Consider the following 27,530-nt stretch of genomic DNA (forward strand, 5'->3'; position numbering starts at 1 on the left):
CCCAAACACTAAGAAGATCCGATTCTACTGATGCAATTAATAGCAGTGGCTATTCCCTAAGTAAACTTGATTAATAGCCGTTAATGGACTTCTCCTCCAAGAACTTATCCAAACCTTTTTTAAACACAGCTGCACTAACTGCGCTAATCACATCCTCTGGCAACAAATTCCAGAGTTTTATTGTGCATTGAGTGAAAAAGAATTTTCTCCGATTAGTCTTAAATGTGTTACTTGCTAACTTCATGGAATGCCCCCTAGTCCTTCTATTATTTGAAAGTGTAAATAACCAATTCACATCTACTCATTCAAGACCTCTCATGATCTTAAAGACCTCTATCATATCCCCCCCTCAGCCATCTCTTCTCCAAGCTGAACCGCCCTAACCTCTTTAGCCTTTCCTCATAGGGGAGCTGTTCCATCCCCTTTATCATTTTGGTTGCCCTTCTCTGTACCTTCTCCATCGCAACTATATCTTTTTTGAGATGTGGCGACCAGAATTGTACACATGAGACCTTCTTCCTCCAAGGCAGCATCAGGGCTGCCAGTCTGAAGTTGGGATTTGGCTACTATTAGGGATGTGAATCGTTTTTTGACGATTTAAAATATCATCCAATATATTTTAAATCGTCAAAAATTGTTAGAGGCGATATTTAATAGGAATTCCCCCGATTTATCGTCAAAAATCGTAAATCGTGGGAAGGGGGAGGGGAAGGGGGAGGGCGGGAAAACCGGCAAACTAAAACATCCCTAAAACCCACCCCGACCCTTTAAAATAAATCCCCCACCCTCCCAAATCCCCCCAAAATGTCTTAAATTACCTGGGGTCCAGTGGGGGGGTCCCATTGTGATATTCCACTCTCGGGCGTCGGGCGCGTTGATAGAAAATGGCGCCGGCGCCATTTTGGTTCCTGTTCCCTGACGTCACGAGCGTAGGAGATCGCTCCCGGATCCCCGCTGGACCCCCAGGGACTTTTGGCCAGCTTGGGGGGGCCTCCTGACCCCCACAAGACTTGCCAAAAGTCCAGCGGGGGTCCGGGAACGACCTCCTGCACTCGAATCGTGTTGTCGTACGGCCGGCGCCATTTTGCTGTACGGCAATATGACCATATGGCCGGTGCCATTTTGCTTTGCTTTATGGCGCCGGCCATATGGCCATATTGCCATATGGTCGGCGCCATTTACGATTTACACGTTTTACCATTTTGCAAAGCAAAGCAAAGCAAAATGGCGCCGGCCATATGGTCATATTGCCGTACAGCAAAATGGCGCCGGCCGTATGACAACACGATTCGCGTGCAGGAGGTCGTTCCCGGACCCCTGCTGGACTTTTGGCAAGTCTTGTGGGGGTCAGGAGGCCCCCCCAAGCTGGCCAAAAGTCCCTGGGGGTCCAGCGGGGGTCCAAGAGCGATCTCCTACGCTCGTGACGTCGGGGAACAGGAACCAAAATGGCGCCGGCGCTACCTTTGCCCTGTCATATGACAGGGCAAAGGTAGTGCCGGTGCCATTTTCTATCAACGCGCCCGATGCCCGAGAGTGGAAGATCACAACGGGACCCCCCACTGGACCCCAGGTAATTTAAGGCATTTTGGGGGGGTTCGGGAGGGTGGGGGATTTATTTTAAAGGGTCGGGGTGGGTTTTAGGGATGTTTTAGTGTGCCGGTTTTCCCGCCCTCCCCCGATTTACGATTTACACGATATTTATAAAAACAAAACAGCGATGATCTGATTCCCTCCCCCCCCAGCCGAAATCGATCGTTAAGATGATCAATCACACGATACACATCTCTAGCTACTATGTCCCTGAAGGTCTCATCTATATATCTCAGCTCTTCCAGGTCTGTCACTGTAGCCTCCAGAGATCAGACTCATTCTCTGAGAGCCAGGAGCTCTTTGCATCACATGCACATGTACAATTTCTCACCGGCGGGTAAAAAATCATTTATGTGACACTTGATGCAAAAGACTGGGAAGCCCCCCTCTTGCTGTTGGACTGCTGCCTTCATCTTAAATTTGTTCAGTTCCTACTTAAGTTTTAGGTTGATATGGGAGTAGGAATGTGTCTAATTAATGTCCTTTAAAGGTATTAGTGAATTCACTATATGTCTGGTAGTAGCCTACAGGGGAATGATCAAACTTTCAATAAGGGTTTTTTTTGTGGCACCTGCCTATATATTAAAGGATGAGCTAGGGGTGGGAGGGTTGTGAAATACAAACAGTCTAACTTCAGTTAGCCAGAGTGACTCACTGCTCTCTTGATTAACAAATGTTGGTACTTAATCAAACCAAATCACACTACCTTAACACTTTTCCAAGGTGAGTAACTGAACTGAACTTTTCAACCTTTTTACTTAGGTGTACACTGCTCCTATCTTATTTCTAGCTTCTGGCTACTTTTTGTTGTTGGTTTTTTTTGTTTGTTTTTAATATACAAACACTCTAACTTCTGCTTATTAGCTGCCTTGCAGACTAATAAAAATAAACACACTAACTACTTACTAGCTGCCTTACTGACTATTTAAAAATACAGTCTAACTTCTGTTTATTCACTGCCTTACTGACTATTAAAAGCACAGACACACAAACACACTAAATAATATTCCCAAATAGTTAACTTTGCCCCAATACTTTTAAAAAAGAAAATTTCCCAAGCAAAAACTTACTGATTCCTTTCAGCCACCAGCAAGGTGATCCTCTCCTCTCAGTGCTCCCACTGAATTACCCTTTCTTGGAGTTTAATCATGGAAAAATAATGATGGATTGTACTTCTCAGCTTAGTTCCATTTTATTTTTTTTGAATTCCACATGGTGAGTGAGAATGCCCACTTGTTTTTTTATGACTCACTTTGACTCTTGTGTTTATATCTGTGTTGTAAGGGTCTAATATGTATATGCCCTACACTTTGACTGATCAGGAAAGCTGTTGCAGAGAACATCATGAAATGCTTTCAGGACTTGCAGGTGCCATAAATGATATCCTAGTTTACAGTAGCCTGGCTGAAGAGTATGACAGCTGGCCCAGGAACACAATCTCCCACTAAATCCACTGAAATATGAATACAACCACCTTATACTGTAGTTCTTTGGGTGCAACTCTTCCAACGAAGGATCACAACTGATCTAAGGAACGTGAAAATCATTCAAGAGGCTGCTAAACCTACCACACCTTCTCAAGTTCAAAATCTGTTGTGCCTTGCAAACTATTTTGGCATGTCCATCCCTATTGTTGCTGCAATAATTCAGCTCCTTTGAGAGCTCACTCAAAAGGACCTGACCACATTGGGTTTTCTTAGAAAACTATCAAGTGAAAACTGTGTGTTAAAAGCATCTGCACATATTCACCTGCTATTCATGTGTTGGCAGGCGAGGAGAACATCAAATGTTCCCTCATTATTTTTCTTTGCCAAGTTAAATACACCCACTAGGATGCCTCTGTTTAATGTGGCTAAATGTATACATTGTATGGACTTGCATACTTTTAGCCACACTTTTGGAGGGAGGGCAATTTTCAATCAGAACATTTTCCTCATGTAAATAACTATTTATGTAAACAAATGTATTTGAAAAATGTCCTTAATATTAGTATCTTAAAAAGAAGTGGTAGAGGAACAACTAGACTGAATTGCACCATTCCAAAACACAAGGAAGAGGTTGTTTGTTGATGAAATGAGTATATAAAACATGATTTTTTATTTTTTTTTAATCATGGTGACATTTCTCCTTTACTTGAAACATTGTATTAAAATGTCATGTAACGAAGAACATTTTTTTTTGGGGGGGGGGGGTCATTTTTTGGAGGATTATAGAGGGCAATATTAATTGGTGCCACAAGCAACAAGTTACCCAGGGAAACTCACCCAGATAACTTTAGCCAAGATATTCAGTGGGAATATATACTTGGTTAGGTTGAAATGTACTTAGATACGTTTACCCTGATAATGTAATTACTGCTCTCTGCTATGATCAGACTTAGCCGGGGAGTGCTAAATATTGGTGCTACCTGGCTAAATTTAAGTCCCTCCTTCAGCATGCCCCACACCACTTTCTTTTTTAATACAGATATGATGTAGTCAGATAATGACTTACTAGTTTAAACGTTATCCATTGCAAGAGGCAGGAAATTTAAAACTTTGGACATATCTCCTTAAGTCCCGAACTAAGTCTAACTAACCAGCTGAATATCGACCTCATAATTTTCAGCTATTTTTTGTTAATATTTGAATTAATTCCCATTCTCAAGCACCAAACCTTGTTGATTATATGCTCATTTTTTATATGATTTACTAAAGTACTACAGATATCTATGCATTGTAATGCTATAGAGACAGACACTATTAGTGATAAAATTAATAGCAATATGCTATCATTATGACTAATATGGACACTAATGATGACTGACTTATTGTTATCTATATAGAATGCTACACAGACTTCAACCTGTATAGAAATGATAAATAGTAGCAGTAGAAAAGAAGGACATGAGCCAGTCCTTGCTCTTCTTATTGGAGGAGCTGAATAGTTAAGACAAAGCCAAGGGCTTTCAACATTTCTAATCCGGCAACCAAGGGTTAGTGGAATGATCATCAACATTATGGGTGATTATTGCAATATAGCACTACTACAGACTGTGACAAGTAATTAATGTTTATATTCATAGTAGGAAGAAAGATGTTATCTATTAATTAAAATCTTCTAGACACTGATAACGAATTTCATTAGCAAAAACAGTTATGGCTTTTGGAACTCACAAAAATAAATTTGCTTGCAAAACCTACATTAATGTTATGAGTCTAAGAAACATACAGAAGTCAGGAAATTATGAGTCTGGCATTAATAAATAAGCACCTATTTTGTACTGTCATTACATCACTAATGGTTATTTATGATATTTGCAAAATTGCAAAGCCCAGTGCTGTTGTCCTCGCAGTGATTGTGCTACTTCCTGCTGCTGAGAGATTGAGAGGGGAGATAGAGTGCAGGAGGCACACAGCATGCCACAGGGATGAAGAAAGATAGTCTCATTCTTGGGTCATCATTTTTAAGAATGATTAGCTGACTCAGATTCAGTGATGGGCTCCAGACTTTAGGGATGTGCAGAGCAAAATTTTATGTTCATATTTTTTATGTCCGAAAGGGGGTCCCACTTGCGGCCAATATGGACATAAAAAAAATCCAATGAGTTGGGTATATGTACATATGTGCAAAAAAAAAATTTAAACCCCCTCACCCTCCTTAATCCCCCCCCCAGACTTACCACAACTCCCTGGTGATGGAGCGAGGAGTGAGGACGTCATTTCTGCAATCCTTGGCGAGAAGCATGTGACGTCGGCGGCACGTCGAGTGACGCAGCGTCACGTGATTCCCGGCTCGTTCGCGGTCAGGAGGCCCCCCCAAGCTGGCCAAAAGTTCTTTTTGGGCCGAACGAGCCGTCCGGCGCGAACGAGCCGGGAATCACGTGACGCCGCGTCACTCGACGTGCCGCCGACGTCACATGCTTCTCGCCAAGGATTGCAGAAATGACGTCCTCACTCCTCGCTCCATCACCAGGGAGTTGTGGTAAGTCGGGGGGGGGGGGGGTTAAGGAGGGTGAGGGGGTTTATATTTTTATTTTGGCTCAACAATCGCGATTTCCCACATATCGAACATATCTATGTTCGATATGTGGGAAATCCGATCGTTTATGTCGAATCAATTTTTTTAGTAAAAAAAAAATATGAGTTGCGTTTTACTAATGCGGTCAATCCGAATGCACACCCCTACCAGACTTACAAGGCTTGCAGAGTTATAAGGTGAATTTTGATAACTGCTTTAAATTTCTCTTTCTTAAAGAACAAACATAGTCTAACACTATTTTAAAAGATGTTTTTTTTGACAAATTTATTCTTAATCTTTAATGCATGATTATTGTTTCTGAAAAGACTTACCAAGCATCGGCACTGCTGACAGTTTTGTATCCAAGTGTCCCCACTCTTATATGTCAGCTCTCCACTTTGATGTAGACACTGACTTTTAAGCCTTGGGTCACATTCTGGACAGCAAAAGAGGTTTACAGTTGGGTTTTCACAATCACACACCATCCGCCGACACATTACATATCCATTCTGCGAATAGAAAGCATTTTAGTTTGAGTTCAGCTGCAAAACACAGTTATTGCAATAGAGCAGTTACAGAGCTGACTCATAGATGAACCTAAGAGGTGGAGTCATGTTTGTTTAAAGGTAGAAAAAAAGTCACATAACTTGCAGTTTTGGAGAAAAGGATTTTTATTTGTATTATAAATGCTTCAAAGTTCATCTTAATAATATATAGGGAAAATATGAATTGTTGGCAGCATATGGGGAAGAGATAGATGATTTGAGTTTGTGCGTCTTTACCCTGTCTCATTCATTGTGAATTAAGAAACAGTTCCAATAGAGATTACATCCTGTTTTAAGAATACACATTTTAAAATACCAGTTATAGTATAGATATGTAAAAATAATATGATTTGTATCCCTATATTTGCCTTTTATAATATAGTCCAATTTATCAGCATATACAGAATGCTTTTTATACAATATCATCATTAGGCATTTCAAACAAAACTTATTACAAAATTAAACAATTTAAGTATGATAAATCTTTGGTGGTAAACCTGTCCCTTACCGGATGAACAGAGTCCTAATAAATCTTAGTTTAGATGACATTAAAGAGCATTCAGAGCCAATACCTACTTATCTTACCTAATTTGGCTTTTCTGTTTTGTGCAATACTATTTTTGCATTTTTAAAGTAGCAAATAAATAAGAATAACAGTCTGGTGAAGTCTGCCTGGTCTCATCAGCAGGCCTCATCACTGTCTGCTCTTGGGCAGTGGGGAATCTCTATCCTCCACACTTCTGTGACTCCTCTGCAGTTCTCACACAGCAGCTGACACGATGTTCTAGCAGGCTGCACGTAGACAGAGGTGCATACTCATTAGGCTGCATAGTAGACAAGTAATGTGGTTCCAGTTAGCAGCAGAACCTTTCCCCTATAATCAGCAGGATTAAAGTGCCACCTAATCTATGCTACTAAAATGTATGCAACTACATAAGGTGGAATCTCTTTAGGCCTAACCTGCCAGCATGTACAACTTCAGGACCAGATTAAAGAGATAAGTGCACATTATATATGTTCTAATTGTGCACATTCTGAAACATTGTCAATCATAGCTAAGACAGCCACAGACATGACAATGACACAGTGACCAATGATTAAACAGATTGGAGTGCTTAAAGGCTTGACTAATAAGCCAATAGCACCTAAAAGACACCAAGTTCTCGGGCTTTAAATGCTTATCAAATAAGTCTAAAAGCACTAGAGGCATTATATGAGGTCACTGTAAATCTTTATTAAAAGATATGACTAGAGCTATTGCTCCAGCAGAATATATATTAGCATGTACATATGGCAGAGTAAACCCAAAATGATGCTGTCTTGATTGGCAGGCTCACTGTCTTGTTAGCAGGATATCTTCTACAATAGGTCTCAGTCTAGAAAATGAGAACATAAAATAGGGGTCATGGTAGGTCTCCTCCCCCCCCCCCCCCCCCCGCCCCCCAGGAATCATCAAGCTGCTGGCTCAGACCTTTCCCCCAACCCATTTATCTAGTGAACATGGAGGTTCTTGGCATGAGGGCACCATTTGCCCTCCCCCTTCCCTCCATCCCCAAAATAAGTTTACATCATCTAAATCCCCCCCAAACACCACAGCCTCCCTGGCAGATGAAACTCATCCAACCAGGTACACCCCCCACTACTAAAACAAATAGCCCCACTCCAGGTCCAGGGTACTCAGTTGCTGGGAGTGAGGTAGGGGATGGGGAGAAGTGTTCACTACAGACAGATATCCACACATCTACCAAACTAGCACAGCTTATCTGAGCTCTGACGCTTTCAGTTTTCACACATCCCCCTCTTGACTGAATGAATAAACTGTGTCAGGCCAAGGTGAAATGTTTGGTGACAATGCATGAGGCCATTTTCTTCCCACCTACATATTAGCATAATTGTAGCATCCAATTTAAAAAGTGGAAGCATAGGATTTCTTGTGTCAAACGTGAGTGTGTGCCAATTGGGTGCGCACACAGTGCATGCTCTGGTGTAGGCATTGTTGTGGTAAGGAAGATAACTACAAACCCAACATCACCTCCAGACACAGATATAAACAGAGGCTAAACAGTACGTCACTCACCCAGACACTCACATCGGTTAGGACCTGTTATTTACAGATTTCATCCAGCACTTTGGTTACCTACTGAGGCCCCATTTTGCTGTTCCTTGGCCTATTCCTCATCAACCATCAATGACTTCTGTGCCAAGCTTGTCCCTACCTGCTAATGAGGTAGTCAGAGTTATTTTTCCTCACAAAAGATTGCCTCCATCTGACAGCCTGACAAGCATCTGTCGGAAGCATGTATGTAACAAGGACTGATTTGTCCTTGTTACAGACCTGGGCCTCTCCAGGCCTCAGGTGCCCCTACATACTTGTCTTTCTATATATCAACACTGCAAGTGCAGAGGACATCGTGCCTACCACATGATACCTCTGGGAGCTGTTGGCCTGTACATTTTGCACAGTGTCAGGCTTCAGAAAGAGGATTGTTGTTGGCTCATAAAGACATCAGCCGACATCATCTTCTCTATGCACAGAGCTGATGACTAAGAGTCTATCAGCACACCTGCTTTGGTCTCGGTATCCACTAACTAAAAAATCTCAAATACCACAGGACATCCATTCTATAGGACAGCAACTCAGCTATGTTGGTCACAAGTCAGGGCAGCCATGTGGACAAGCAAGGGCTCAAACCTGACAAGACCTGAAAGGTTGTAACTCAGCTTGGAAAATGACCATTCTACTAGCTTGTCTATGTTCTCAGTCTATGTGCTTTAAGGATGGCCACATATAGGATAAGGATTGTAACTGCTACTAGCATTCAGAACAAACTACTCTGCAGATTTTCTATGTTCTTACTTAAAGCAGGAAAACATGACTAGCCCTGAGCTAAACAGGGAAAGAGCATTGCTGGGTCCTGACATCTCAATATTTACCAATGGCTATCTGTGAAATGTCAGGTCTAGTTATTAGCTTCTAACACAGCTTTGCCTTGGGTTCAGTGACGTGAACCGTTTGTTATGCGACATGTGGGTACTGTTATAGTCATAACTAAATAAACTGGGACCTATACATTTCAGAGATGATTTTCAGTATCCCTGAGCAGTTAACATAACCAACATAACAACCCAAGGCCCAAAGTCTTCACCATCTATACATGAGAGTTGACTGCTTATCTAAATGTAGCAGGGCCCAGATGTGCATGGTCATGTGCAGCCCCTATGAGATATGCTAGCTTGCATTAACCTGTGAGAAGTTTGCTACGAAATATGACATGCTTCCCAAAAGGCTGTAATTGAAGGCCTGCTATGTGAACACTCTGATGTCAGTCAATAGCTTCCAGAGCATTAGGAAAGTTGGCAATGGCATATAAACCTCACTTCAAGTTCAGCAAGTCCTGCCTTTCATGAAGGAATCTTATGTAACAATTAATGAGGCCACGACCAGCTGTTATGACCTGGTGCAGACAGTGGGAAGAAGACATTCAGGACATACCCTGACAGCCCTAACTGTTGTTTGGAAGGAGCCAGATGCCATAAAATGCTGGGTGCACAGTAGTTTGGTGAGGCCTGGTATAGTGTAGGACTTTTCTGTGACTGGATCCATATCTCCTTTGAGTTTTGATATCATTCCATGATAGCCTGAGAGCTCAGGTGATTTCTCATAACCACATATTCCTCTGGCATCCCCAGCAATGTGGTTCGTTTAATGCCTGTGTGCCCTCCCGCTTGGCAAGGCCTGCTATGGGCCAGGGCGCTTCACTGGCGGGGCTTGCGGCTCTGGCTTTGGTGCGGGTATTTCCGTAGAGGCGTTTCAACCTCTCTTGCCTGTTGTAGTATTAGTAGTAGTAGTAGTAGTTGTTGTTGTTGAGCAGTCCAAAGCAGCCAGTATCCCACTACTAGTATACTTCCCGCTAACATTGTAGCTTTAGGAAGACAGGGTAGGTAAGAAAATCAGTTTTTATTGGGCCAGCAGGGCTGTGTCGGTGTGTCTGAGAGAAGGTCTTTTTTAATAGCCATGATAAGAGCCGTGATCCATGATAACGGCCGCTATGATGCAATTAAAACCTTTTTCCCCTCTACTGCAAAAAAAAAAAAAAGGTGATGTTATTTCCCACGTTAAATCCCGAATTAATCTGCATTATTTTACCACGAAATGTGGTAGGAGTCCCTCATTTGCATAATTTTCCGGCTTTTGCGTACACATTACCATATTTACATTCTAACATGTGATGCGATAAACATCGCACGTTAGACACTCTTTATTGTGCCATAAGGCCCTAATGCAGCTTGATGAATGACTTTATTAGCCAGATAACTTGGAGCAGCTACACCGCTGAACATACTCAACTGTCTTAAAGTTAGCTGGTAAGTTTATCAGGCTACGTTTAAGACTTTTCTATGGCATGACAAGAGTTAGCCAGATAACTTATCTGGATAACATAAGTTTGCCCAGAAATGCCCCCAGAATGCTTCCAAATTATCCCAGATACGTTTTATCCAGCTAACTACTTAGCTGAACAACTCAGAGGCGGTCAGGCAGCAGGAACTTTCAAGTCTCACCATTTGTCCAGCGAAAGGGGCGTGGGATGAACACTGTGGATCCATAAAGTCTAGAGGACGTGAATGAAGAGTGGGTGGCTCACGGGAATGATGGCTACTACCTGGAGATAATACCCTTAATCAATAAACATACACAGGGTTAATGTGACTCCAACATTGCACTAAGCTTCAACGGCAAGAGGAAATGTGGAAAAAAGGATTTGCATTCACAAAAAAGTGGGGAGTAGCTTGCTTGTTATGGTGGCTACTACCCCAAACCAAATAAGCCTGGTACTTCACGTTCAATGCATATCCAGCATAGCTCTCTGCTTCAATGGCAGGGGAGAAAGACTGATACTTCAAGCATATCCAGCATAGCTCTCTGCTTCAACGGCAGGGGAGAAAGTCTGATACCTCACTTTCAATGCATATCCAGCATAGCTCTCTGCTTCAACAGCAGGGGAGAAAGACTGATGCTTCACGCATATCCAGCATAACTCTCTGCTTCGGCGGCAGGGGAAATGAAGAAAGGTGGATCTATATACAGACAACAACCAATAAGGACTGAATTATTTAATCTGGGTGGGCGTGGGTGTGGCTTGCTTATTGCGGCGGTTGCTACCCCTAACTAATTGAGCTAGATATTTCACTTAGATGCAGTTCCAACACTGCTCTTTCATTAATGGTGGGGGTGGAAGGGAAATAGAACCAAAAGGTTACTAAGGGCCAAGAGTAACATAAGTATGAGAGAAAAAAAAAAAGTGTGAAACTTGCTGGGCAGACTGGATGGACCGTTTGGTCTTCTTCTGTCGTCATTTCTATGTTTCTATGTAAGTCTGAATGTAGCTGGACAAATAGCTCTGAATATGGATCTCACAGGCAGGTCTATCCTGTAAAGTGCAGCCGCATTTACCCTGCTCCTAAGCCGCGTTCTACTCACTTTCCGGCCGCCGTATCCCTTCCTGCGATCCCGAATCCCCTTTAACCTACTCCTACCGCGTCCTAAAATCCCCGGCCAACCCCTTCCACACGCGGCATGTATATTGCATGCAAACGAGCGAATTAGCTATTCCCTAGCATCCCGTAACCCGCGCCACGACTATCGCTATCTTTCCCTGCAGTTTTGTCGCGCGTTTAACCTGCTAACTTACCACCTACCCTTACCCCTGCGGTAGAGGCAGGGGTAAGGGTAGGCGGCAAGCTTTCCCCCAGCCCCCGCTCACCTGCCCCGGCCGCAATCATGGGTGCCTCTCCCCGGGGCAGCCCCAGTCCTCTCCCCTCCTCCCAAAGCAAAAAAAAAAAAAGCGAAAAAAACGTTGCAGCCCCCTCCGATGTCCGGAGGGGGCTGCAAAAAGTAAGTCGCTTTGCCGCTTCGTACTGCCAGCCCCTTCTTCCCTCCTCCCGGAGCAAGGCTGCTTTTCGCGCCCTGCTTCGGGAGGAGGGAAGAAGAGACACTGACAGTGTGAAGCGGCGAAGCAACTTACTTTTTGCAGCCCCCATCGGACCTCTCCTGCCTCCTGCTGCGCGACTTACTTTTTTTGCAGCCATCAGCAGGAACGGATCGTGGCTCCCCTGCCTGCCGGCGAAGATGGACGCCTGTACGGGGGAAAGCGGCCCCTGTGCGTGCAATTGGCCGCTCAAGACGTGACGTCACATGCCGTGACGCCAAACGTTGTGACGTCATGTCTTGAGCGGCCAATTGCACGCACAGGGGCCGCTTTCCCCCGTGCAGGCGTCCATCTTCGCCGGTAGGCAGGGGAGCCACGATCCGTTCCTGCTGATGGCTGCAAAAAAAAGTAAGTCGCGCAGCAGGAGGCAGGAGAGGTCCGATGGGGGCTGCAAAAAGTGGCAGTATGGGGGCTGCAAAAAGTGGCAGTATGAAGCTTCGCCGCTTCATACTGCCAGTCCGTTCTCCCCTCCTCCTGGAGCAAGGCTGCTTTTCGCGCCCTGCTTCGGGAGGAGGGGAGGGGGACTGGCAGTCCCGACTTCCTGGTATCTGTCATTTCAAATGACATTTGAAATGACAGATACCAGCGTGGCGTGAAGCGTTAGGCCCGCGCACCCAGGATACTGTATAGGCGCTCTATCCAGTAAAATGGGTTGCGTGGGCCTAACGCTTCACGGACCCTTCTTAGACGCGGTTTACATTTGCATGAAATTATAGTTCAGGATCGAGCGGTAGGTGAGCTGCACTGTGCGTGCGGCAACCGCGGGTGCGCCGGGCACTAACGCAGCTCTTCCTACCGCTCGGTACTGAATAGACCTGAGGCTAATTTCCACTGATTCTTCCTGCTTCTTCCCCCTTCTCTGCCTGTAAAAGTCATGGGTACAGACTTGCTGTTCTAGCTAACACCGGTTAAAATGAAAACTGTATGTTTGACTGAGGTGTTAAGTATTCTTAACTCTGTAACTAGTCCTAAAATAAGCAGAAGTATTCTTTATTTAGGAAAGATAAGTATATTATCAAAGAATTTTGTTTAAATTTTGATTTTTTTTCTTCATTTTGATCCTTTTTGTTAGTCCCAAGGATATGTTTAAAATCCTGCTGTATTGCACTTCACAGACCATTCAAGGTGTTTATAGCACGAGAAAAAAAAAAAAAGGGTGACTTACACAATAAATATATGGAGAAAGCAAGCCCGCATGACTTTCAGTGTTACTCAAAAGGAAACATTTTTTTTATAGTTTCTTTGGTATAATGCCTGCAAGTCTTTAATTAAACATCCTTTGACCAGAACCAAAGAGCCAGCCAATATGGCTTATGCCTACCTGGCACGAGCAGACAGAGCACCTGTCATTTTCCAATATCCAGATCTGCCCGTTGTGCTTGACTTTATCTTCATGGATACAATCCCCTGTGCAGTTTTTTCCATGTGGACATCGGCAATCATAACCACCATCCAAATTAAAGCAAACAGTGTCATTTGTGCAGCTGTGCCTTCCAGTCCTACATTCATCAATGTCTGTGAACATACCATAGAATGTTTTTAGGCTAGAATCAATTAACAAACAAAAGTCTTACTGCTGTCTCTGTAGATGATTCTTAGTTAGAAAGCCTTCAGCTGTACATTAATTTGTATCCCAATGATATAGGGAGAATTAGATTTCTAAAGAGCATAAAAATGCCTGCGGAAACAGACATCACATCTTTAGCATATTTTTGCAATTGGGGCAGTAATATTTTCGGTTGTTATTTTATAAGTAAAGGGGGAAATGATGACTATTAGGTTTAAATATTTTAAGATTTATAAAACAAAATATAATCATCATAATGTCATCAAAGCCTATTTATAAACTGAAATGGAAAGTAAACATTTTTGACAGATGAAAATATTATTCAATTGTTCTGCCTAAGGGGGGGTCATTTATTATGCCATAATATTTTATCATGGGAAGGGCAAAAATATATCAGGGGGGTGTTGCTGTGGTATTTTTCCCCTCCCAAGAAAAAAAATATCGCACTGGCTCCCCACAATATTTAGTCTCATGGAAACACTGTGAGCAAAAAAATATTATGGGGAACTCATGAAAAGAATGCAGTGATGACCCCCCTTCAAATGGGGCCACTATCATGTTCATAGCTCACAACCAGCCCACAGTGACCCACTCTCATCATGTGTCACCAATGCTTTATACATGTACAGTACATACACTTTGTTTTTAATCATTGTTTTATTTATTATTACATAAGGATGTACTTATATGAACTTTTATTTATGTTTTAGCCCCTGAGGCAGCCGTCTTGATACGGCGAAACTCGGCCTGAGTCGGGCTACTTTGTGTCTCCACTTCAATAAAGTTTTTTTCAAGACTATTGGCATCTATTCCTTTGTTCAACCCACTCTCATCATGAGAAATCCTCCAGGACTCTGGTTAGTCCCCTTCCCACCCACTGCTGCCTCTAGAGGAGGCCCAGCAGGGAGAAACGTCTAAAAAAAAAATTAAATGTCACACACTTATACCTCATTCCCCTTCCCAAATCATTCCCTTTTCCAAAAACATGACCCCCCCCCTGTTCAAACACCCCTACAGTTCAACCCCTCTGAAGGCTTCCAAGCCCCCCCCCCATATACTCCCCTCTTTCATAGAAGAAATCCCTGGTGTCTAGTGCGGCTCCCCCTGCCCCTGACCACCCTCCAGGACCCCCCCCCCCATACATTTGACAAAATCCCTGGTGACTTGTGGGGCCTGGAGCATCCCCTAGATTCTGGAGCAGTAACTGACATCTTGAAAAATGATGCTGACCAGCCGATGCCCTCACTAGACACCAGGTTTTTCTTCCAAGGGAGTGGGAAGTCCAGGGGCAAGGGGGGTTGAATGCCTTTGGGGAGGGGTTGGACCTGGGGGAGGGTGTTTGAACTGGGAGTCATTTTTTGGAAAGGGGACGGGGTTTGGGAAGAGGCTGCAATGTCACCGCTCAACTTAAAACATTTTTTTTTATACTTTTGATTCTGCTGGACTGCCTCTAGAGTTAGCGGTGGTCTAATCAGATCCCCAGGTGGGAGGGGGGATTTCTTATGGTAAAAGGGGGATTCATTTTGGGCTGCTGGTGGCCCTTTAATTATCAGGCCCAGAGCATCAGATGTGCATTAAAGTTCTGATGACCAGTGGAAAAGCCATCTACACCATACGATTTATAGGTAACGTTTCAACAAATAATGCATCCCTGGCAAGCTGCATTGTTTGCTTAACATAGAATTAGGTATGCATGAGCTGCTTTGCATGCATTTGAAATTTCTGCACATTATACCCTTATTGCAGATAAGTAAATGAGCCCCTAAGGCTGTTAAGGCCAGCCTTCTGCCAAAAAGTAAATATGGTTAGTACATTCTGACTTGTATATTCATCCAATTTGAATATATCTTCCTAAAATGCCTGAGATTGCCTGAGGAAGAGATATAGCAGTCATAAAAGAGTGCATCCTTAAACATTGTTTAATCGAATGAAATTAGCATTTCTACCAAACTACTTGGCTGGATGCCTTTAAACTAATTTTGTTTTGGCTGGATGAACAACGGTAATTCCCCTTTTACTTTCCAAAACACTTTATTCATTATGTTAAAAAAGCAGGAAACTATGGACAAAAAGAAAAAGGGTAAAATCCAGCTAAAAAGGGAAAGAATAGCTGTCAAGAAAAGAGATAAAGAAATCTGTAGAAACACCCCCCCCCCCCCCCCCAACAAACCCACTGTGTCTCAAAAGCAAAACCATGGGAAAATGTGTGACTCGTTTACGGAAATGCTTTCTCAGGAGTTGTAAACCTCAGCGAGTTTTTCTTCAGAAACATGGATTTACGTGGGTGATTTGTCTGAGAAGCACTGAATTTGAACTTGCATGCGATTCTGCTGTTGTAGCAACAGTACGGTTACTTAAACAAAGTGGAAAGAAAGAGAAGATGAAACGAGTGCACCAGAAGTCAATATTTTGTGGTTGCCTTTGGTATAAAGTAATTAAGCAGCCTATAATCCACCATTTATGAGATACAGAAGCTTTCCATTCATGAAATCACATTAATAACATGAGGTTAATAAGGGGCACACGCCTTCAGTGACAGTGTGCAACATGCAGAAGCTTGAATCATCAATACCTTGGTAAAGACTTCGTGTAACTTTTTAAACTAATTGTATGTCAACAATCTACCATTAACCAAGAATTATGTTTCTGACATTTCATTACAGCCACTTGTAGAGCACCGGTTACCATCAATAATGAATGCTGCCAGAGGCTGGTCCATATTACAAATAAATCTAGTGAAAGGGGAGAGGAGTGGGAGCGAGCCAGCTATGAATGGTAAAGGCAGGCCACCTTTACTAGTAAAAGGTATCTGCCAATGGAGCTTGAAAATACGAATTGTCAACAGTTCCCAAAACAGATTAGTGAATTTATAGCAGCCATATAGCTCTACTAAGACTGAAAACATTGTCCCAGAATCATCTATACCTTCAAACTCCTTCCTAAGCAATTCATTTTGGGAACCTATGCAATAAAATGTGAGGTGCTTGTTAAGACTGTTTTGCATGCACTAAAAATAGCTGCTATGCAGTCAGGCCTAAACATGCACATTAAGATAGTACCCATTCAACATTAACATGTAAGCACTAAAATTTGTGCTTACCCACATGTAAAAGAAAGAGCATCCTATGTAAATAAGGCCTTACTGGGCCCATGAGAAATAGCTTGGTCTCCTTCTCCTTCTGCTATTTTCTGTGGCTCTGGTGAAAGCCAAAATGTAACATCGACCTCACACTACCTATTAAATTTTAACCATGTAAGCTGCAACCCAAAATCCCTTGTGTCAATTGGCCCTTTCACTTTGGGTTGGTTATCTCGGGGGATTACCTTTTCCCCCCGAAATGCATCAAAAAGAAAGTGGCTCCCTCCTGAGCACAACCCACCTCACCCTGGGGTGCATACCAGGAAACCCCCTCCCAGAGGCAACCTCCCTTAATGCAAAGCAGGAAGCCCCCTACCCCCTGAAAGGAATCCCCCTGCCACATATCAATAACTCCCCAGGAGGCCTCCCCACCTGTTGCAGATCCAGAATCTCCCAAGAGGCTTACCCTCCCCCCCCCCCCCCCCCCCCCACAACTGACATACCCCTCAGAACTACCCCAGCATAGCAGACTCCATCCCCCACCCGCTCCTCTGGAATCAGCTCTTACTAGTCCCAAGGGGAAGGATCTTCATGGGCAAGAGACAGAGCCCTTCCTGTTCATATCATAACTGAGGGGGAGGGATGCCACTGGGGTGCTTCTGTATAATCCAGTTATTCTGGTGAAGCATCTCCTAGCAGCATAATTCACTTGTGGCTGCAGTGTGGGCAAGAGGACTCTGACTTCCCTGCTGCTCAAGAAGATCCTGCCCCTTGGGAATGGTAAGACCTATTCCCAGAGGGGGGTAGGATGAGGACTCTGCTATGCAGAGGGTGGGGAATTATGTGGAAGGATGCCTCTCAGCTGCAGAGGTCCCTGACATGTTCCATGGGGATGCCTCTCTGTGGGTGGCCTTCCTAATATATATCATGGGTGTAAAGTCTCTCGGGGTGGTTCGTGTTATGCAGGATGGGATTAGGAAATGTTGCTTGTGAGAAGGGAGTTTACAAAAGGGCCGTTTTCTGGGTTTCGGGGGGGAGGGACAGTTAGCATAAGTGATTTTGGGGCTGCAGCTAATGTAGACAAACTATCCGATAGTACTGCAGCCACTCTCTTGAGGGCTAGATTTACCAAGCCCATAGCACGTTAACACCTGTTTTAATGTGCATGCAAACATTTTCCTGAGTTGCATGGTAAAACATTTGTAGCATGAGTTTTATTGCATAGGCCCCCTTAGTAGTATTAAAGTATCCCTCAACCATAACACTTTTAAAAGAATGATGTGTTTGACTGTGATTATGTCCATCTGGATACATTTTAGAAAAGTAGATGCTGTTTTTAGTAGTATTTTCATACACTGACAAGAGATCTTGTGGTGAGCTGGAAGATGTTCAAATAAATAAGCAACAGAGTATTATGCTGTAAGTTTCTACTTCACTGTAGAGAAACTAATATGATCCTGCATACAAACATTTTTTTGTAAGAAAGTACCAGTAAAAAAAAGGGGAACTCGTGTCTTTCAAAATATTTTCATTGGACAAAAGCAAGAGAACATCTTTTACATTAGAACACTAGATTCATTACTTGGGCAAAAAGTCTATTCAAATGTATTGATATAAAATTCAAAAGCATGGCAACCCCTGAATGTCAATGTGATTGATTTTTTTAGAGTAGCAGGGACTATGAATCTACAAAGTAACAGCAAATTCTGAGGGTAAAAAACAGATTACAGACTATTTTCTAATGCATGAGATTAATGCCTGAGTTATCCTCATTTTTAGTACCCAGTTCCCATTGCCCTATTCAGACCTATTGTACATTTAAATCTTTAGTTTACACTGACCTTCACATGACTCTCCATTTGGGGAGAACACTCCATTGTCATGGTAGCCATCTCTGCACTCGCAGTGGTACCAGCCAGGCAAATTAATGCAGATTGCACGGCTGTCACATTGAACAAAGCCTTCAGAGCATTCATCAATATCTTGGTGACAAAGAAGAAGAAAAATCAGTTAATCACCAAGCCGAATAACAAGCAGTCTTAACTAATGACAATGTATTGTTACTAGCTATGCTGTAACACCATGAAAGCTTTGTTGATTGGACACAGATAATGGTAGTACTGGCAATATATAATATCCTTCAGATTTGCCAGGCGTCACTGAGGCAACACCCAGGAAATTCACAATATTACTGGAATGATGATGTTACTGGCATTCGAGATTAAGGGCCTGATTTTCAAAAGTACTTACACTAGTACAGCTAGGCTTTTGAAAATTAATACAATGTATGCCATTGAAATGTCCAAAGGTTTTACATGCGTAAGTGCTTTTGAAAATTGCTACGATGGTATATTACATTTACATGCTTAATTCCCGTGAAAATTACCTCCATAGGGAACAAATTTGAGTAACTCATATAATTGCAAGTATGTGGGTTCTAATACAGCATGCACTTTATAGCTAATTTTCACAATAAAACTATGCAGGTGGTTTTCCCTTTGGAAATCAGCTAAAGTACAGATTCTAAAAGTGCCTGTGTACTTCATATCTACTATTTGGGTGGCAGATGAAGAGGGTAGGTGTAAAAAGGCACTCTTACTTTTGAAACTGCCAAGTGGGCATGCTGTTTTACTCCCCCACCTGCACATGCCTACATATTTATCAGCTACTCTTGAGAAGGGTAATTTAAGAACATAAGAACTGCCATATTGTGTCAGACTAAGACGATAACTTTCAAACAACTGTGCATGGTGGCATATATGCTCGTATATGGCCATGTATAGATTTAGAACAGTATTTTATAACCTGCGCGTATCACATATGTGCTTATCATAAAATATGCATATCTCTGTCCCGCAACATATGCCCATATGTATGCTTACACATGAATACATGCAATGCATTGAAAGTATTTCAATGCATTGAATGGGCATACTTTTCCTACCTATTTAAAAAATATGGGGTGGATTTTAAGAGGGTTACGCATGTGCCGAGCCTATTTTGCATAGGTCCAGCGACGCACGCAAGCCCCGGGATGCACGTATGTCCCGGGGCTTTGTGAAAGGGGGAGGGGCAGGGGCGGGATCGAGTTGTGCGCGCCGGCAGCTGGCTGGCGCGCACAACTTACACCTGCCAGAAGCAGGCTTAAATAACAAAATAAAGGTGGGGGGATTTAGGTAGGGCTGGGGGGTGGGTTAGATAGAGGAAGGGAAGGGAAGGTGGGGGGGCTGGAAGGAAAGTTCCCTCTGAGGTCACTCCGATTTTGAAGCGGCCTTGGAGGGAATGGGGAAAGCCACCGGGGCTCCCCTAGGGCTCGGCGCGTGCAAGGTGCACTAGTGTGCACCCTCTTGTGTGCTCAGACCCCGGATTTTACAACATGTGCGTGGCTGTGTGCATGTTATAAAATTGGGCATACATTTGTGTACACCGGGTAGCGCGTACAAATGTAGGCCGCACGTGCAGGTTTTAAAATCTGCCCCTATATGCACATATATTTAATGCAGGTAAAATAAAATAGGAGTGCTATCAATAGCATTGGCATGGTACATGCACAATTGGAAGAAAATCAGACGCAAATGGAAAAATATGAAGTCACACGGAGTCCATAAGGAAGCCAGAACAAGGCACCAAAATGGAGAAAGGTTTGTTAACCCTCCAGAAACTTCTTATGCCTCTGGAGATGATCACTGAATGCAGCAGAGCTCTAATCCTGGTAAGAGGAATATCCTACTAGAATAGTATGTAGTTCTATGATAACAATTGTTTATATTATATGGGTTATACCAAAGCTCCAATAGGTTGGAAGGAATGAATATATAGCAAGTAAAACTGAAAAGGACAACAAAGATATCATGCTCTACATAGGGAAGAACAGTACTGTAAAATGCATGTTAGTCTATATATATTCAGAGCTGTCTTAATGTTAACTTGTAATGAAAGCTTGATGTGGCTTCTCTTTATGCATACATACAATTATATGACCACAGCTCTTTGAGGGAACCACCTTTGACCTTCATTACTCTCCAGAGAGCAACAGGACACCATGCAGGAGTACAGGAGATAAATGTGTGTGACCTCAATAGGGTGAGGCCACCAAAAACATCAGTGTGGTTGATGAAATTACTCCTTACTCAACCATTGTTTTCTACACAACTCTTGCACATTTTCACCTCCCTTTACTCTCCAAAGAAATGATGAGAGGGTTAGAGATATAAATCCATGGAAGCAATGCCCCACTGTCAACTCCTCACAATGCACACAAGCAGGAAGAGGGAAGTAAAATTACCTCTGCAGATCACAGTAGATGTTTTACTAACTACCAGAAAAACCAAATGATTCCCCCTCGCCGATAGATACACACACTTCCCATGGAAGCCATCCCCCAGCACTTCCTAACTCCACCTTCTCAAACTCAATCCAGTGCTGACTGAGCTAGGGTAACTAAATAACAAAGCTAAATAGTAGGGATGGAATTCTGATTGATTGATTTCTCATACATAACTCTTTGGAGCATCATCAGACTAATTTGTGCTTTCTTGCCTTTCCAAAGGAATCCTACAAATTGTAATTCAATTTAAAGGGTAAAAAAGAAGAAGGGCCATAACAGCAAGTGGGATTATACTAGACAAGGGAGCCAATTCATTCTGATTGCATTAGCTCTCCCCCACCAATTTATGTTGGCATATTTCCACTTTTGTATGTCCTCCTGGAATACTGACAATAACGAGCAAAAGTGTATTTGGATTCATAAGGAATTTGACAAAGTCCCACATGAGAGACTCCTCAGGAAAATAAAAAGTCATAGGATAGAAGGAAGTATCCTATTGTTGATTTAAATGACAGGAAACAGAGGGTAAAACTAAATAGTTTTCCAAATTGGGAAGGGTCAATAGTAGAGTGACCCAAGGATCTTTACTGGGGACTATGCTGTTTAACAAATTCACAAATAATCTGGAAAAGGCAAGTGAGGTGATCAGATTTGCAGAAGACTAAAATTATTCAAAGTTGTTAAAACCAAGACAGATTGTGAAGATTTACAGAAGGATCTTGCAAAAACAGGAAACTGGGCATCTAAATGTTAGATGAAATGTAATATGGCCAAGTGCAAAGTGATGCACATAGGGAAAAATCATTCCATTTGCAGGTACACAATGCTGGAGTCCTTATGAAGAATCACCACACAGGAAAAGGACCTCAAAATTGTTGTAGACAATAGGGGGTAGATTTTAAAAGAAGTGCGTGTGTCCATGTGCGCGCGCTTCCTGGTGTGTACCATGGACGCAACAATTTTATAACATGTGCGTGCCAGCTCATGCATGTTATAAAATACATGGGCTGCGCGCATATTCGCACCAGATTTTATAATCCGTGACCGTATGTGCAGGCGGCATGCACAAAGGGGGGAGGATTTCTGCAAACTTTGCACAACGGCGCATTTCGGCCTTCCCCAGTTCCCTCCCAGTCCATTCCAATTAAAGACTGGGAGGGAACTTCCCTATCCCCCTACCTAACCTCCCTTCCCCTCTCCTCCCCCCTCTAAACCCTACCTAACTTTGTTTTTTTAATGTTTTTACACTTTCTTCAGGGCTTGGGGGGGAGGGATTTTAGATGGGGTGAGAGGAATGGGAGAGGGGTTGTGGGTGTTGGGAGGGTGGAGGTTAGTAAGGGGGCCAGGAATCCATGTGTTATTTTCAAACTCCTGGGAGGAGAAGGGTGGAGAGGCCCCTTGGGCAGTTATGGACCACAACTTATTGTAATTTGTTTTGTGCACTTAAGGGGGGGGGGGGGGGGGGGGAGAAGGTTTGGTGCTCCCGGCATCATTTTATGCTATTATGGGGGATTCGACCTGCTGGTACTGAAGGGATTTGTTTCCACTAAACTGGCTACATTTTGGGGGTAATTTTCAAAGGAGTTACGCGCATAAATGTAACTACTATTGTAGCAATTTTCAAAAGCCATTTATTCACGTAAAGTGCACTTATGCGAATAAATCCTATGGACGATTCAATGGCATATATTGTAGCAATTTTCAAAAGCCCCCTTACTCGAGTAAAGTGTATTTACATGCGTAAAACCCAGATTTACGCATGTAAATGCTTTTCAAAATCTGGCCCTTTGAATATAGTTAGGTAAGATTTTAGTTATCATGGTACAGTTACTCAGATAAATATAAACCTAATCAGTTAACCAACTAACTTTAGCTGGATAACTTGTCTGCTTGTCAAGTTTACTGAATATGGACCTTTTTTGAATTTTCTTGTTTTGAACCATAATACAGAATGCATAATACATACATAGTACTCGAGAGATAGAATGGCAAGCAGACATGTACCAGCGTACGATGGCGGTCCAACGCAGTAGTCCCTACGGAAGCGCTAGTCCAATTCAATATTACTAGACCAGCTGTTAGTACAGCTTATATTAACATCCATTAACTTGCCCCTTTTTAACTGTAATCCTGAAAGGGCTGAGTATAGGAAAATAGTAAAACTTATTGCATCAGAATAGCAGAACTTAATTGAACTTAATCCGTCACTGCTCCCCTCCCCTTCCCTTCCCTCCCCGTATCCTTCCCTACTTACTTTGACCTTTGAGCGTTGCTCTGGATTACTCTGGATTAAGCTCACTAATATTCCCTGTATCTCAAATACAATGTATCTCAATTGTTATCAGCTCCCGTGCAATTGGGTGTCATGTCGTAGAAGTTCTAAACGATCTTAAACTAATTTGTTGGTAAATTTATGGATTTATAGGATTAGTGGATTTATAGGAATTACAGGATTTATAGGATGTATAGGATTTATAGGCTACTGTATGTAGTGGTGGAGTGCCAAATACATTGGTTATGACACGGACCAGGTAGAGCGAAATAGTATGTTTTGTCCCCTTTGGCTAGGTTAGGGAGATGAAAAACTGAAAAGCTGCCTTATATTTTACTCGGTGAACCCCTGAGTGGGGTTTGACATTGTTTGTAAGGCCTATTTATAAATGGAATGGAAATGCGTTTCAATGAACTCCTGTATTAGAGTTGGGGGAGGTTCTTTAGGGAATCGAGAGGTAAGGAGTTTGTAAAAGGCTGCCAGATCCTTCAGGTCTTTTCTCTATGTTTGGAAGTTACCAATTCTGCCGACATAAATTCCATACTTAAGAGTTTAATCATTTTACTTTCCCAGACAATATAGGAAGGTAGGATGGGTCCTATCCAGCAGGCCAGGATGGAATGTTTAGCTGTCAGTCTCACCTTGTCCATTAGCAAGTCTAGATTTTATAGTCCAATTGTTGGTAGTCTTCGGTGTAATCCCAAATAGCCACAATCGTGGATCTAAAGGAAGGGGAGTTTGAGTTAATTGGGAAATTTTCTAAGATATTCTCTGATATTTTCCGCATTTGTGAGATGTATTGTTGGAGATATGGAAGAGGGAGATGAATTTCTGACCAGCGGGACCAGCGAGCTAGCATTGTCGATAAATTTGAGTATGGGGCTATTTTGAGGAGACGTTGCCAAAGGTCGCACACGAGAGTTTTTGGGATTTGGTAAAGTGGAAAAAGGAAATGAGTGCACTCGTGTTTCCTAAGTTCGGATTCTCCGCAAGCAGAGTGCAAATGTAGTGATGAACTTGCAGATACGCGTAGAAATCACTACGTGGAATTTGAAATCTATTTTGCAGATCAGTGAAACTGGCCACTGTATTGGAGTTAGGCAAGAACAGTTGATATATATATATATATGTTAATCCTAGTCTCAGCCATTTTAAAAAGATTGCCTGGAAAATACCAGGAGAAAAGTCCAGGTTGGCATACATGACATTGAATGCACTCTTATTAGATGGAAGACTTAGCTTCTTGGAGAGTGTCATCCAGGCTTTACGACAGGAGGACAAAAGGGTGAAAGTTGTGGGGAGATTGGGTATGATTTTTCAGAACACTGGAGTAAAGCCGAAAGAGCAAATCCACCTAACCATACATTGATTAGGGCATATGGTGAGAATAGAGAAGATTTGTGAAGCCAATCAGAAATGATGCGAAGCATACAAGCTAAGTTATAATGGCTAATATCTGGGCAGTTTAATCCTCCTTTAGACCAGGGCGGTTTAAAACATGTAGAGGAATTCTAGCCTTCTTCCCTTTCCATAGAAAATGAAAGAACTCCCTGTCTATTACTCGTAAGTCTTTTTTGAGCAGCCAAATAGGCGCCATCTGTAATAGGTAGAGCCACCTCGGTAGCTCTATCATTTTGAGAAGATGGATCCTACCCAGTAAGGAGAGTGGGAGGTACATCCATTTTTGGACATTTTTACAAAGTGCCATAATTAGCGGTTCTACATTCACCTTGTAAAAGTGAGATGTATGTGTAGGAATGAATATACCTAGATATTTCATCTTTGAGGAGACCCACTTTAAAGGAAATTGACCTGGCCAGGACATGTGTAGCTGGCTCATCACATCCAGGGCTTCAGATTTGTATTGGTTTATTTTTAGGCCAGCAAACTTCCCAAATAGATTTTGGTATGAAAGAATGTTTTGTAAAAAATGCGCGGGGGCTGTTAAGAAAATAAGACATCATCCGCAAATGCGACAACTTTGAAGGATGTGTCAGCTATGACCAGTCCACGAATGGAAACATCATCCGCAAATTTCCTGAGGAGTGGGTCTATGGAGAGAAGATATAATAGGGGTGAAAGTGGGCAGCCTTGACGTACTCCGCGTCCAATCTTGGACCTCTTAAATAACTAACATGCTTCCATAGGATACTAAAAAGGTAGCATTTTACACTAATTTCAAGGAAAAAAGTACCTTCAGAAATAGGTGCAAAGCTCTGTGGGTGTGTTTTCCAGGGGTAATTTTCAAAGAGAATTTGAAAACTGGAGCAGAGTCTGCAGGTTAAAGTACCCGTGGACTTTGCACCAATGCAACCAGTTTTGAAAATTAAGAACATAAGAACATGCCATACTGGGTCAGACCAAGGGTCCATCAAGCCCAGCATCCTGTTTCCAACAATGGCCAATCCAGGCCATAAGAACCTGGCAAGTACCCAAAAACTAAGTCTATTCCATGCCCTGAAAAATTTAATTATTTTATTCATTTTGCTACTTAAAAATCAGTTCTAGGCTCCTTGAACCCAAAAGAGACTGAATATTAAAATTTGTGTTATAAAAATTGGAATCAGTCTGAGTGTAGAAGTTTATATCCGGATGCATCCTGTATCGTGTAAGAGAGACAGAGGGAGTACTTGAATCTCAAACAGAAAGTAACATATCTGGGAGCTGTTTTTTTCTATTGAGGAATATGGCAAAGTGAGTAATAAAGTTCATGGATACCTAAATGTTTTGAGAGAGTCAGGTCAGCTTTCTACATTTATTCAGGGTAACACAGAAGAGCATTCTAATGATGGCACTCAGTTTTCCTTGATTTAGCAAATTAATGAAGAAATGAAGAGTTTTTTCCTTTCCCCATTCAGTTTTTCCCTTGTTTAAATGATTATTATCTATACAACAGAGAATTTTGCCTCTTTTTAGGACTTACACTACACTGGGTGAAATATAATTTTTGTGGAATTCCCATCTGTTTTTTTCCTTTATTTTCATTTTGAGGGTAATTTTTAATTTTCAAAACTTTTACATTTCTCACAAGTAGAACTTGTTTAAGTAATCTCGGTACAAAGATTTTATAATAACCAGATTGAAATTAAATATATAAGCTTCAAATTATTAACCACATATTTAACCATATACCTCAATATAAGAAATATTAGAGAGGAGACTGAACATATTACAAGCGAAAACAAAAGGAAAAAAATGTTTCTTTAAAGTTCACTAATGGTGCCGAGAGGGTATGTAGTTTTTATCTTTATGTCGAACCAGTAGCGGGTACCTTTTGGGAATAACCGTCCAAAAAAGCTCTGAGCTGAGTTGTTTCAAAAAAAAACATATTTTATTATATTCTGATAGTTAACACAATACTTGCAAGGGTAACGTAAATCAAATTTAGCTCCCATTTGTATAACTTCAGGTCTAATGGACAAAAGACTTTTCCTCCTAGTTTGTGTAACTTTTACCAAATCAGGATATATCCAAAGTTTCTGGCCAAAGAATAATGACTGCCTGTTGTGAAAAAATTGTTTCAAAATATTATTATGATCCATCAGGAAGTCAAACGATACTAGTAAAGATCTTCTTTGTATAATCTCCTCTTCCTGGGATAACTCCAGAGTTCTTGATTTATCTAAAGATTATAGATGACTGTGCTAAATCCTCTTGGGCTGCTTGATTTCCTTGTGTAAACTGGGGAAGCTAATACATTTTTGTAACAACGGACATTGCAGTCTCAGGGATTTTTAATACTTGCTGAATATACTTCTTGAAAAGTTCCAAAGGAGAGAAGAGATTGACCACTGGAAAATTTAAGATTCTTAAGTTGTGTGCTCTCAAAGCGTTTTCCACTTTTTCCAATCTTTTATTATGGATTAACTCAGTCTTACCCAAATTCTGTTGGACATTTTCCACAGCAGAAATTTGTTGGCCCATATCTTCCAGTTTTAAATTATCTGTTGTTATCAAATTAGTGTTAACCAAAACTTGATTTTTAGTTTCCACTGCTGCTTGAGATAATGCTGATAGAGAAGTTTCAATAGACTTTAACACAGTCCATAAGCCTTCCATAGTCATTGATTCTGGGCAACTTCGGCTTAATTCAGATCCCAGAGTATTAGGAAAGGCCTTCCCCAAGCCCACACTACTGCCTGCTCCCGACCTCGTATCTTGGTT

The 27,530-nt window shown here is 42.1% G+C and overlaps 1 protein-coding gene across 2 annotated transcripts in view; it reads right to left on the reverse strand.

Annotated features, from left to right (window-relative positions):
* Nucleotides 1–27,530, reverse strand: part of NELL2 (neural EGFL like 2) — a 537,087-nt gene that overhangs the window by 15,141 nt on the left and 494,416 nt on the right. For both annotated transcript variants that reach the window (XM_029616870.1, XM_029616869.1), the window contains exons 16-18: nucleotides 18,609–18,749; nucleotides 13,443–13,636; nucleotides 5,922–6,098 (exon numbers count right to left, since the gene is read on the reverse strand). In XM_029616870.1, the coding sequence (XP_029472730.1) occupies nucleotides 5,922–6,098; nucleotides 13,443–13,636; nucleotides 18,609–18,749 (512 nt within the window). The remainder of the gene's footprint in view (nucleotides 1–5,921; nucleotides 6,099–13,442; nucleotides 13,637–18,608; nucleotides 18,750–27,530) is intronic.

Source organism: Rhinatrema bivittatum, chromosome 9 (assembly GCF_901001135.1).
Source record: "Rhinatrema bivittatum chromosome 9, aRhiBiv1.1, whole genome shotgun sequence".
Lineage (NCBI taxonomy): Eukaryota > Metazoa > Chordata > Amphibia > Gymnophiona > Rhinatrematidae > Rhinatrema > Rhinatrema bivittatum.